Source organism: Nicotiana tabacum, chromosome 21 (genome assembly GCF_000715075.1).
Source record: "Nicotiana tabacum cultivar K326 chromosome 21, ASM71507v2, whole genome shotgun sequence".
NCBI classification, from domain to species: Eukaryota; Viridiplantae; Streptophyta; class Magnoliopsida; order Solanales; family Solanaceae; genus Nicotiana; species Nicotiana tabacum.
Genome location: NC_134100.1, coordinates 34,677,762 through 34,692,396, shown reverse-complemented (window position 1 = coordinate 34,692,396; position 14,635 = coordinate 34,677,762). Strand labels below are relative to the sequence as shown.

Here is a 14,635-nt window from a genome sequence, read left to right as displayed (position 1 = left end):
TAGCTTATAACACTTGTCTTTGCTGTGACCTAGGCGCTTACAGTAGTCACAAAAGGGACGTGGTCTGGTGATATTAGGAGAGTAGTTGCTGGGAGAGTAGTTGGTTCTAAAATTATTGTTCCTTGATGTATTAACATTGAATGAGGCAAAATCTACATGTTGTTGGCCATTTCTGAGATTGTTCCTCGAGGCACTGACATTTAAAGACGAAGAATCCATCATAACATGATTGTTCGGCTTAACTTCCCTCTGCTTCTCTTCTTGAACTAAGCAGGGAAAAGGCTTGTGCCATAGAAGGCAAGGGGTTCATCATAAGAATGCTCCCTCGCACAGTTATGTACACTTCATTCAGGCCCATCAAAAACTGAATTAAACGCCTGTCTTTTTCAGCTTTATGCATATTTTCCTTATCACCACATGTGCATTGACAAGTGCATTGTGTCTTGGCACTCAGTGTGCTCAGTTCCTCCCATAGCTTCTTCATTTTAGTGTAATAGCCTATGATGTCTAAAACTCCTTGAGAAAGGTCATTAATTTCCTTTTGGATTTGATACAATTTGGTTTCGTTGGTCAAATCGTAATGATCCTCCAACTCTCTCCACAACTCGACGACATCATTTGCATATTCAACACTATCAGCAATCTCTTTGACAAGAGAATTTAGGATCCATGACATAACCATATCGTCGCATCGTTCCCATAGTCGAAATTTCAAAGGCTCCTTCTCTGGATCTGGCCGTTTGTATTCGCCATTGATGAACCCTAATTTATTTTTGATAGAGAGGGCTCACATAACACTCCTCCTCCAGGATCGATGCCCTAAACCACTGAAAAGAACTGGAACTAGCATCGCGCCAGGATTATCTGAAGGATGCATGTAAAGAGGACTATTTGTATCGACGCCAGACTCCACTTCGAGGACAGACGAGGGACTACCGAACTCAATACTCGAATCAGTGATAGCCATGAGATAGGACTCGATTTGATGAAGATAGAATCAAAAATTGAAGAGAAAAATGGCAGATCGGACAATTGAAGACAAACGCGATCTTCTAGGGCAAAACTCAAAAAGAAAAATTGGGGCAAAAGTTCAATCGACCTCACTGAAGATGATGAGGAGACAGAAGAGTGAGGTGCTAGGCTCTGATACAATGTTGAGCTGTAGATGCAGCAGATGAACCGAGCTCGAGCTCGAGCTCTAATGGTGGAGCTCTGGAAGCTTCATAGAGAGAGAGATTGAGAGAAGATATTTTGTATAAAATGAATTGTGTAAAATATATTGGTCTACTGTACAAAGTTATATACATACTAACTTTGACTGACAGCTAAGCTAAGTAGTAACTGACAACATATTTTTGCTTTGTCCTTCACTTTTGTTTGTTATTGTTTTGACTATTTCCATAAGCCGTATGCAATTATTGAGTCGGCAACGTAAAGAACATGTGTGTACGTGTGTGTGATTTGAATAGCACTAATTTGTGGACTTTTTATTAGAAATTTCAAGCTTTGCTTTTGATCTTAAGAGAATCTTTACTTCAGCTAAAATACCGTTCATCCTAGGGTGGGCGTCGGCCGGTGCGGTGCGGTTTGCAAAGAGGTTCGGTTCGGTTTGTTCGGTGTTCGGTTATTGATTTAGTGTACTGATAACCGAACCAATATAAATTTGATTTGATGATTTTCGGTTTTGTTTGGTCGGTTTTACTTGTTGTTCCTATGATTAAAAGATAACCATATCTTTTGGATGGTTTACGTTGATAAAAGAATATATTTCTATGTTTTGATTTCTGATAGCATAGAATTTGTATGGGTTGTGAGAACTTTTAAATAAAATGGTCTAATGTCGAACATTTTAGTAACTAAAAACCTTTTGCAGCAACATCAATTGGATTCATCAGCAAGGAAAGAGAGCATCATCATCACCTTTTGCACTGTTTCCCGTGAATCGAGGTACCAACACCTATAGTTTGATCTGTATATCTCTAAGAACTCATTTGGCGTCATTTTCTCATGTGCCATGGATTTCCATGGATGAGAGATACTGCTACAACTTGGGGATTTATTTGGTACCTTAGCTTCCATCGGGTGCTCTTTTGAGCGGATCTTTTTATACAATTGCATGATAGACACAAAATCTTGGTAAGAATCATGGAAACCAACTTGGATATCACATCTGTTGGGCGAAAACTTTCACTATAGTCGAAGAAGCAAAGGGCTTTGCAAAGATAAATTTCGTTTTTTTGGTTAACGCTACCCAAAACCGATCACCGAATCACAATAGACCGAATAAATCGAACCGAATAAACCGAAATTATCGGTCGGTATTATTTAGCGTTTAACTCGACTACACACTCATAAGTTGATAAATCAGAAGTTGAGGTAACTTTATTCGGAAATTCCAAAAGGCATTACAATAAAATATAGTTTGAATCTTCCTCATACTAAAAAGGCCTGAAACCATATTACTGGCATGGCTAATTTCAGAATCAAGGACACACAAGAACGGAATTGGGCAAAGTTATTGAACAATTAAGGATTCCAAGGCCTGAATCCTTATATGGTCAATGTACCTTTTTGGCAGCTCTAGTGATTGAGGGACACCCCTTTTATTTCTTCTTTGGAGGTAACATTTTTTGTTCCCCTTCTCTGTATATCTTTTTGGTGTAATATACATGGTAGGTAGGGATGAAAAACAGATGGTCCGGCTGGATATGGACGGTCGAAAACGAGTAATCCAAAAAACAGTTAAAATATCTAATTCGATTCATATTTAATACGAATAGAAAATGGATTAACTGACGGATAATATGAATATCCATATTATCCATGTCTTCTTAATATGATCAGTTTTGGGAGAATTCCTAGTCTAGGTGGGAGGGTTTAACTTTGCAAATTTTGAGTCTTTGCAAATGTAAAAGTTAAACCCATTGGTTATCCATTTTTAAGTGGATAATATAGATCTTATTCATATTTGAACTATTTTTAAAAAGTTCATTATCCAACCCTTTTTTAGTAGATAATATGAATGGATAATTATTTTTTTAATCTGTTTTGCCACCACTAATAGTAGGGGTCTAAGCCTAACCTAATCACCACAGGAGGAGAAAGCTTGGGTGGATGACTTTAATTTTAAAAAAATCTCCCTCAAACTAAAAGTATTTATAAGTTAAAAAATTATAAGTTGTAGTTCTAACTATGATATTTGGATGATTTTACCTATAAACACTTAATTTATAAATGTTGTTAGTGTCTATTAAAGACGCAGATAAACCAAAAAGCGCTTAGCCAAACATCTTCTTAAGTATCTTATTTTTCAAGTTCGATTCTTTATTATTTTTTTATACATATTCAAGTTTAGTTCTTTAAACCGTTCTATGTAAAATCCGGATTAATTTCACCGAAGGTCATCAAACTTATCATTTATTTCACAAAAGTCACTTATTTATTTTTCATCACTTAAAAGTCACTCAACTTTACCTTTTTAACTTAAAAGTCATTCTAGTTCAAAACCTATAAAATATCCAATAAGAAATATGACATGGCATTACATTTAATTAAAAAATCTAACAATAAAGCCACATAAGCTTAAATAGACCATATCTAAGTTAGACCCATTTCTTCCTTAGCCCAATTTCGGTCGGCTTTTTGAATATTAGTTTTAATTTATTTTATATGAAAAACCGATCGATTTCGGTCGGTTTCTTAAAAAATAAATTTTGAGGGATTCTAAAATAGTTTTCTGCATTTTTGCGCCAAAAGAACCGACCGAAGTCGGTCGATTTCGTAAAAAAATTAAAAAATAAAATATTTTGAAAAAATGACCGACTTCGGTCGGTTTTGGACGAATTTTTAGTAGTGAACTTCTACTATGTAATTTTATTATTGGTGTTTCTTACCAATATTTTGACTTTAATGGAATAGTAATTTGTGAAAATAGGTTCTTATTAGCTTGTTGTTCTTGTCTGTTAGTGGTACATTTATATGTTATGTGAGATTGAAGTCAGTTGGTTTTCCAAAATATTTTTTTTTGACGAAACTGACCGACTTCGGTCAGTTTTTTTTTGGCGCAATAATGTGGGAAACTATTTTAGAATCCCGAGAAATTTATTTTTTAAGAAATCGATCGAAATCGGTCGGTTTTTCATATAAAATAAATTAAAACTAATATTCAAAAAATCGATCGAAATCGGGCTGAGGAAGAAATGGGTCTAACTTAGATATGGTCTATTTAAACTTATGTGGCATTATTGTTAGATTTTTTAATTAAATGTAATGCCATGTCATATTTTTATTGGATATTTTATAGGTTTTGAACTAGAATGACTTTTAAGTTATAAAGGTAAAATTGAGTGATTTTTAAATGGTAAAAAATAGCTAAATGACTTTTATGAAATAAATAATAAGTTGGATGACCATGAGTGAAATTAACCCTGTAAAATCCCGACTTGAACTTTCAAGACCGTGACTGTTATTTAGTCCTTTTGGTATCTCCTAATGTTAATTTTATTGTATTTTTTAAGCTTTTCGCAGGCTGAACGATCGCAGTCACTAAACTTTGTTTAAAGAATAAATATCCAGCAACGGCAACCAGAGTATGCAGAACTTACTGGGGAATATATTTCTAACCAATTATAATACTAAATACTAATAATATAGGTTCTCTTGGTTTGGCTAGTATCTTCTCTTCACGTTTTACTAAAAAATTTAAAGTATATCCGGATATCCAAGTTCGAGAAACTTGACAGGTTGTTGGTTTTCTTGAGAGTCAACAGGCACATCATAAATATCTTTTTATTTTAGTATAGATAAAGAGTGTAACATCTCTGCATTTCTGTTGCTTAAGTACTACAGTATAATGTTGCATGTTGTTTAAATAAAATAAATAGTTGATTACCTAAAAACTAGACAATGAGTGGAGTAGTTGATTGTGTAGTGCCAGATCACCCATATAGTGTATTAAACTATTGGAAACTATTGATATCATATTTTATCTCCTTCCCTTTTGTGTACAAAAAATCACTCTAACATAGGGTGAATATGATCAGCTACAAGTGTGAATAATTTAACTTTATTTGCAAACTAAAATTTACGCGGAGAATAATCGTGAACACAATCTATGGTTGTATCTGCTATATATTTCACAATCGAAAACTGAAAATATATTCGGCTTTATAGGTAGCTGGTTAACGTACTCTAATGCGAGCTCTGTAGCATGGGCCTGTAACCAAAGTGGTGGCAAAAGATGTGGTGGAATATTGGGCTTTTCCAGATCATGTTGTGGCTTGGACTAAATTCTGGCTGCTTAGTTCCTAAGGAGATTATACTCTGGCATTTTTAAATTTAAATAGTTAGATAAGTGACTATTTAAATAAGCGAGGTGAAATGCGTGAGGCTGGTTTCACAGAGCAACCGATCGTCTAAGGGAAGGCAAGAGATGTTAAATTTGAAGTCAAAATCACCACAAAGAGAAGTGTTTTAAGAAAATTTGTAAAGTAAATATAAAGTCTTTTAGGCATTATTAAAAGTATGTTTTGAAATGTGTCAAAAGACGAAACAACTTTTAATCAAATTAAACAGGAACTAGGTCATTTTGAAAAAAATATTTTAGAATTGTAAATGATCCCGATATATAAAAGTTCACAATCACGTCTCTTTGACCGATTGCTACATCCAGCCCTCAAAATAATAATACTGAGCCCTAGATATTAGCTGGCAATGGCTTAGCAAGAGGAAGTAAAATGGCCAGAAGTTCATGCTGAGGCACAGATTTATAGAATGATATTAGCTCCAAGTGTGAGTTACATCTGAAAGGAAAGATCATACCAATTTTTTTTTCAAAACAAGCAAGATCCAGGATACATAATCAAACAAGTTATCCAAGAAGTATTTTGTAGAGGAGCAATGAAGATGAGATTAGCAAGAAATTAAGCTTGAACAACTCAACTTCTATCCTTAGAATAGTTTTGGATCCAGTTAGGCTTAGGAGGTTGTGTAGCTATATAGTAGTCAGTAATAGTTGGTTTTTTATATATGTTGTCTCTGATGTTGGGATTTGATGCCCAACAAACAGTCTTTTTTTCTTGTACATATCGCTCAGTTGGTAATTAAATCATTATTATTTACCACCCCCAAAAAAAAGAAATTGGAGCCCTAGATTAATAAGCACTTTGACCTTAATTCGATTCATCATCACTAAAAATTAATCATTAGTTCTACGCAAAGACATGGTTATTTGTGCCATCTTTCTACCGTAACGTGAAATCTGCTAGAACATGTGCAGCGGAAGCAAGCATACTATCCAGGCATCAAATACATGTAAACTAGACAATGATATAATTACGAGATTAGAAATCACTAACCTCTTGAAATCGTTGCACAGATCCTCCACAAAACAAGAATCCAAGGTTGTAGTCTTCTGCTATGGTCCTAGTAAGACCTTGGACGAAATTGCTTTGAGTGGGCAAGAACAATACAACTTTAAAAAGTGAGTTATTGAGTGAAAAATATCTTCCTTTAGTAGACACGTTTTTCAGCTAAAATTAGGGGTTCAAAAACGTGTAGGATTCTACTTATGCAAGCAGAATCCTACTCTAACTCTACCGGATGACTTTTCTCCCAAGTCACTTTTTACCCAAGTCAGTTCAGGTTTTTACTAGGCATAGCATGGACCACAGAAGTAATAAGAGGCTACTAATTATAGTATTAATTCGAAATTTTGCATGAATTAATTTCCACTATAATTAATTGCAGTTTATTCCACTAAAAAACTGTAATTGAACTCCTCAATATGAATTTCGAAAATTCACTAACATTTATTTTAACTCCCCATGTTAAGATCTCAAATACCAATTATTTAAATTAAATCACTGATAATTTAACTTAATCAACTAATTAAATTCTTTATAATTCAGCTTAAACTATTTCATGTGACAGATGCAAAATCCACCGGCCAGGTTTTCATATGAAAACATATAAGCTTACATAAAGGGGTATCATCAAACTCATAACCGAGTCATGGATTCTATCAACTAATTATTATTTCACAAATGCTATTCGTTATTGTCCAATCTATTAGGCATACACTAACTCTGAATAGAGTTGTACCTTTTGATAAATCAAAACAATAAGCAAATCATATTGATCATAATAATTATATCAAGATTAGGAGTATAAGCTCATTCAACGAATTAGAGAAAATATTTTATATATATTCAGTACAAAAATATCTTTTCTCTACTTGATCCGTTCAATATACCCCAAGTATACTAGCATAAGAAGTCGGAGTAAAACTACTCATATAATCAAGACAAATTATACTATAATCTTGTGCTACAATCGTCAAGATATTTTGCCCAATAATATATTCGATTGTGAACATAGTTTATTAATTATGAGAATCGACAATTTAATCTTCTGTGCATGAGTTAAAACTCCATACACTAAATTGTCTACTACATAACTAAAAGATACACATGTAACAAATGATCTATTTAAAATAGTACATTATTGAATTGAATAAATTAAATAAATAATTATTCCATAAATAATAAAATACAATACTATGTCTAAACTGTATGGCTAATAGTATATCCCGACAATCTCACACTTAGACTCATAACCATGCGTCCACAACTCGAATACCCATTCCTTCTACATGCTTGTCAAAACTCTTATGTGGCAAGCTCTTTGTAAACGGGTGTGCCAAATTGTCATCTGACGCAATCTTCAACACTCTTGCATCACCTCTCTAAGTTATGTCCCGAATTAAGTGATATTTATGCTCAATATGCTTACTCATTTTATGGCTTCTTGGTTCCTTCGAGTTTGCAACTGCATCACTATTGTCACAATAAAGTACAATTGGTGCTTGAACCGAAGGAACTACATTAAACTCTTTTAGAAAGTTCCCGAGCAAAACAATCTCTTTAGCTGCCTCAGATGCAGCCACATATTCGGCTTCCATGGTTGAATCAGAAACACATGATTGCTTGATACTCCTCCAATTTATGGTTCCACCTCCTAAGGTAAAAACATATCCTAAGGTAGATTTTCTAGAATCTCTATCTGACTGAAAATCTGAATCAGTATAGCCAATGGGTGCAAGATCACCTGAGTGATAAACCAACATATAATCCCTAGTCCTTTTTAAGTACTTGATTATATGTTTAACGACAGTCCAGTGTTCTCGTCCAGGGTTAGATTGAAATCTACTAAACATGCCAACAACAAAGCAAGTATCAGGTCTAGTACATAGCATAGCATACATGAGACTCCCTACAGCAGAAGCATAAAGGACCGTCTTCATCTTTTCTATCTCATCAGTCATTTTTGGGGACTGATTTTTTGACAGAGAGATTCCATGTCTAAAAGGGAGAAAGCATTTCTTGGAATCTTACATGCTAAACCTGGTGAGAATAGTATCAATATAAAGTGCTTGGGATAAGCCTAATATCCTTCGCTTGCGATCTCGCATAAGCTTGATCCCAAGGATATGTACCGCTCGTCCCAAGTCTTTCATATCAAAACACGAGGACAACCATTCCTTTACTGAATTCAACATGCTCACATTATTTCCTATGAGAAAAATATCATCCACGTACAAAACCAAAAATGTAACTTTATCTCCATCCTACTTCTTATAGACACAAGACTCATTTTCACATTGATCAAAACCGAAGGTTTTAATCGATGTGTCAAAATAAGTATTCCATACTCTAGAAGCTTGTTTCAATCTATAAATGGGTTTCTTTAATTTACACAACATGTGCTCATTACCACTTTTTATGAAACTAAATGGTTGTGCCATATAGATGCACTCATCAAGACTTCCATTAAGAAAAGCCGTCTTGACATCCATTTGCCAAATCTCATAATCGTAATGAGTATCAATGGATAAGAGAATCCTAATGGATTTAACCATGGCTACTGGCGAAAAAAATTTCTCATAATCGATCCCTTCTTTTTAAGTAAACCCTTTTGCAACAAGCCTAGCTTTAAAAGTTTGCACTTTTCCATCCACTCCTCTCTTTTCCTTATAGATCCATCTACAACCAATGGGTTTGACTCCGGTAGGTGGTTCTACAAGATACCAGACTTGATTGGAGTACATGGACTCCATTTCAAATTTCATAACAGCAACCCATTTATCAGCATCTGTATCCTGTAGTGCTTCGTCGTAATTAAGAGATTCTGTATTAGGCTCTTCAGGGATTCTATCATAAGATTCTCTCAAGAACGCAAATTGGAGAGGTTTTTAAATAATTCTCCCACTACGAATAGTTACTATAGGTGTAGTCTGATTTTGTTGTTGAATCACAATATCATTTTCTGGAACTGAACCCTCAATGTTATCCTCCACACTTTGCGGTGCTGGGATATCATTAACTTCTTCCTAGAGTGCAGGCTGCAGAACAATTTCAGGTTGCTCAATAATCTGAGGTTGCTCAACATTACTCCCACTACTTTGGAGTAGTGAGATGTCAGGCAATTGCTCTTGTGCATTCTGCTGCCTATTGACATTTCTCCCACTACGATAATGCAGTGGTATGTCAATACTGGCTTTCGGGGATACGTTCCAGAGATGAGTCATTAGTTACTGCATAACTTAATTCCTATAAAACTAGTTTACTTCTAGGAATATGGTTCATTAAATAGTCCTGTTCTAAAAATCTGGCATTTGTCGTAACAATTACCTTCTTTTCCTTGGGACAATAAAATAAACTGCCTTTAGTTCCTTTTGGATATCCAATAAAAATGCATATTTCTGTCCTCGATTCCAATTTATCCGCTTTTCCTTTAAGCACATATGCTGGACAACCCCAAACCCGAATGTGTCGTAAACTTGGCTTGCGCCCAGTCCACAATTCTGCTGGAGTTGAAGGTACTGACTTTGAAGGAACCAAATTTAGAATGTAATTTACTGTTTCTAAAGCATATCCCCAAAAGGAAGAAGGCAAATCGAAATAACTTAACATTGATCTAACCATTTCCATAAGGGTTCTATTTCTTCTTTCTGCCACACCATTTTATTGTGGTATTCCTGGAGTAGATAATTGAGATGTAATTCCACAATTTGATAAGTATTTAATGAATTCCGCAGAAAGGTATTCACTACCACGATCATATCGCAATATTTTGATATATTTATCATGTCGTTTCTCCGTTTCCATCTTAAGTTCTTTGAATTTCTCAAAGCATTCAGACTTACGGTGCAACAGATAAATGTATTCATATTTTGAGTAATCATCTGTAAAAGTTATAAAATACTCAAAATCACCTCTTGCTTGTATATTCAGAGGGCCACACAAATCAGAGTGAATTAATTCTAACTTATCGCTGGCTCTATTTCCTTTTGAGAAAAAATGTCTCTTGGTCATTTTACCTTCTAAATAGGATTCGCATGTTGGCAGTGCCTCCATTTTTAATGAACTCAAAGGTCCATCAGAGACCAATCTCGAAATCCTATTTAGATTTATATGACCTAGACGTAAGTGCCATAAATAAGTTTGGCTCAATTCAGAAATACGTTTTCTTTTATGTGGCAGATTAATGTTATTTAATTCTTTTGGTTGTTGTAGCACATGAGGAGATATATCAAAAATAAAAAGGTCATGTACTCTGGCAGCAGTATAGATAAAGCATTTATTAAACTTAATAACAACAGATTTATTAGCAAAATAAACATTATAACCAACATCCATTATTTTCAAAACCGAAATCAAATTCCTTCTAATAGAAGGTACATAGAGAACATCTTTCAAAACTAAAACTCTATCACTACTAAACTAAACTCTAATATCGCCTAATGCTAAAGCTGGTGCTGGCTCGCCATTGGCTTGAAAAACGCAAACTTCATTCTCACTTAGCCGTCGCGTTTCCTGAAACCCATGCAAAGTAGTGCAGATATGATTAGTGGTTTTTGAATCTACACACCAAAATATGGTAGAGACAGCCACTAAACAAGTTTCAATGACATTTAAATTTGAATTACCTTGCTTATTTAACTTTGCCAGATAGGCAGGGCATTGCCTTTTGTGATGCCCTGGTTGCTTGCAATGATAGCACTTTCCTTTGGGCTTTTTCACACCAGCCGCACCTTCAGGTGCCAAAACCTTTTGAGTCTTCTTCTTTTTCTTACCGCATTTCGACTTAGAAACCGAAACTTTCTCAACATTCAGTGCCACAACTGGAGCTTGCTGTTTGATGGTAGATTCTGCCGCTTGCAGCTCATTCAACAATTTCGCTAGTGATAAATCCATTTTGTTCATATTATAGTTCAAGCGAAATTGTTGAAAGTTGTCAGGCAGAGTCTGCAGGACCATCTTAACTTGAGATTCCTTATCAATCATTGCTCCAAGGACCTCCAGTTCATTCAGAAGACCTATCATCTTCAGAACATGGTCCCTGACCGATGATCCTTCAGCCATCTTGGTGTTCAAAAGGGCTTTTATGGATGTCTGCTTAGCCGCATGATTTTGCTCACCGAACGTCTCTTTGAGACTTTCGAGCATATCATAAGCAGACCCCATAGACTGATGGTGATGTTGCAAAACATTCGCCATAGAGGCAAGAATATAACATCGCGCCATCTCATCAACCTTGACCCATTTGTCATAGGCTTTAACTTAATCATCAGTAGCATCTTCATCAGATTTTTCTGGGCACTCCTCAGTAATTACAAATTTGTAACTTTCAGCAGTTAGGACAATATCAAAGTTCCTTTTCCAGTCAATATAATTTGGTCCTTCTAACTTGTTTTGGTTCAAAATTGAGGTAAGTGGGTTGAATGAAGACATGGTTAATTTGAGAGATATTCATATTAAATAGATTATTAGTTATATATTTAGAATAATTATGTCACGACCCAAAATTCATTAAAGGCCGTGATGGCGCCTAACACCACTGTCAGGCAAGCCAACCATAATTAATTAACTAAATTACCCATTTTAGTATTTTTAAAATCGAAATTTCTTCAATTAAGTAGTAAAGATAAAACTCATAGTGTAAGTGATAAATATTTTAGCAACTAAATTTCTAAACAATCCATAACCACTCCCAAAACTCGGTGTCACAAGTGCATGAGCATTTACTAGGGAGTTAAAATAAAGTACAATATCTGTCCGGAATACAAATTAGACAGAAAAATATAAATAACTCTGAAAGAGACTCTGTTGGCTGCGGATCGTAATACAGAATGCAACTCACCTAAGTCCCTACATTTTAACCATACCTCTACGCCAACAAGGCAGCTAGTCATATATGTACCTGCACAATAAAATGTACAGCAAGTGTAACATGAGTACGTAAACAATATGTACCCAGTAAGTATTAAGCCTAATCTCGAAGAGGTAGAGACGAAATGATCGACTTTGACACTCACTAAGGGTTAATAATAACAATTGAAATAAAAATAGAAATATCTAAATCAACATGATTCATAGGGTTAACAATAATTTTATTTAATCAAGAGAAATAATTAAATTCCTTCAAATGTAACAATTCTCAATCTATTAATTAAATTCACAAGCTGCAATTAAAATAGCAAAGTATCTTGTTATTATTATTATTATTATTATTATTATTATTATTATTATTATTATTATTATTATTATTATTATTATTATTATTATTATTATTATTATTATTATTATTATTATTATTATTATTAGGCACAATTTCTGCCGAGGTCGTACGGCCCAATCCAGAGTGTCGTGTACACTGCCAAGGGACGTGTGGCGTGATCCATATATGCATCTATACTGTCGAGGCATTCGGCCCGCTCCACAAGAAAGGAGGACATTTTCTTATGTACCTCCGGAAGGAGAGTGTATTCATTATAAGATTAATTCGAGAGGATGAACAATTTCTTTTAATAATTAATTAATTAAAACAGAAAATTGAGTATATGAGATTTCCATATTTTACTAACTTTCCCTAACAATTCACAATATATTTCAAATAATTTAATTAAATAAAGAATACAATTTACATACGTAATTCATGATTTGAGTCTTAAACTACCCGGACTTTAGCATAAATAGTAACTTCGTACGGACTCTCGTCACCTCATGCGTACGTAGCCCCCACAATTAGCAACAGTTATTAATTTAATAACATATGGGGTAAATTCCCCCTCACAAGATTCGACAAGAGATTTACCTTGTCTCAAAGTCCACTTTTCGGTCAAAATGCCGCGTAAAAACCTCAATTAGCTGCCGAAAAAGTTGAAACTATCCAAAAGTTATATAAAATAATTAATACATGTTCAATAATTCGAAATTCATCTATTAAATAAATTACCCTATCCAAAATGATAAAATTCCTAAAATTCACACCGGGCCCACGTACCCGAATTTCGGAAATTTGTTGATAAAAACGTTACCTGTAATCTCAAGAACTCAAATATATAATTTTTATCCAATTCCATAACTATTTTCGTGGTTAAAATCTCCTTTTTATAAAAATATAGGTTTTTCATCTAAACCATTGATTTCAAGATTTACCGGTTATAATCTATCCATAATCTATGAATTTAACTCAAAGTGTGTAGAATTAACTTACTTTTAAGTTGCTAGTTGAAATCCCCTCTCGAAAAGCTTCAAAATCGCCCAAAAATGGAGGAAACACAGACAAAAATGGCTCAGCCTCGCCCCTTTTTAACATTCGGCCCGAACAACGTTTTCTAACCTTCGGAGGGCTAGCCGCACCTGTGGTTCCGCACCCGTGGAAAACCATCGCAGGTGCGAGATTTCTCTTCTTGGCTAGGCTCCGCACCTGCGGACAAGGGGGTCGCTTTTGCACATCCGCAGGTGCGCCCAGGAGTCCACTTCTGCGCCAATGCCTGCCTCCCTCTCTTTCGCATCTGCGGTTTGGGGCTCACTTCTACGAGCTCGCACCTGCGGCTGCCTATGCGCAGGTGCGGTTGCAGCAGAAGCCTGATGCAACAGCTGCTCTTCAAAAATCCAACCTTAGTCCGAGCTTCATCCAGTTAACACCCGAGGCCCAGGGCCCCGCCCGAACATACCAACAAGTTTGAAATCATAAAATGGACTCGCTCGAACCCTCGGGACGTGTAAAACAATATCAAAACTAAGACTCATACCCAAAATCAAATTGATTCAACTTAGAAATTTTAAATTCTTCAAACTTACTCCGAACGCACCGAAATATACTTATACTACTCGGAATGACACCAAATTTTGCGTGCAAGTCTTAAATCACCATACGGACCTACTCCAATTTCCGGAATCAGATTCCGAACCCGCTATTAAAAAGTCCACTCCCGGTCAAACTTCTTAAAAACCTTCAAATTTCTAACTTTCGCCAAATGACTCCGAAATGACCCACAGACCTCCAAATTAACATCCGGACGCGCTCCTAAGACCAGAATCACAATACGGAGCTATTCCCAGGCTTGAAATTTCAAACGGACCTCGATTACACTAAAACCTACTCCAAACCAAATTTAAAGAACATTAAACCTTCAAATAGTTGATTTTTACTATTAATCGCCAAAACGCTCAGAGGTTGTCAAAAACTTGATTCGAATATACGCCCAAGTCCAAAATCATCATTCGAACCTATTGGAACCGTCAAATCCCGATTCCAAGGTCGTTTACTCAAAATGTTGACCGAAGTC

General features: G+C 35.2%; 2 protein-coding genes across 2 annotated transcripts; both read right to left on the bottom strand.

Annotated features, from left to right (window-relative positions):
• Positions 1-238: 238 nt before the first annotated feature.
• On the bottom strand, positions 239-682 carry LOC142175199 (uncharacterized). Its single transcript, XM_075241779.1, has one exon. It carries the CDS (start codon positions 680-682, stop codon positions 239-241), a length of 444 nt encoding a protein of 147 aa, XP_075097880.1.
• Positions 683-7,744: 7,062 nt separating this feature from the next.
• LOC142175198 (secreted RxLR effector protein 161-like) lies at positions 7,745-8,323 on the bottom strand. Its single transcript, XM_075241778.1, has one exon. The coding sequence runs from the start codon at positions 8,321-8,323 to the stop codon at positions 7,745-7,747; it is 579 nt and encodes a 192-aa protein (XP_075097879.1).
• Positions 8,324-14,635: the final 6,312 nt, after the last annotated feature.

Bases quoted from the DNA above. Each gene is read 5' to 3' on its own strand.
- LOC142175199 (XM_075241779.1), bottom strand. From the start codon at position 682: ATGGTTATGTCATGGATCCTAAATTCTCTTGTCAAAGAGATTGCTGAT.
- LOC142175198 (XM_075241778.1), bottom strand. From the start codon at position 8,323: ATGACTGATGAGATAGAAAAGATGAAGACGGTCCTTTATGCTTCTGCT.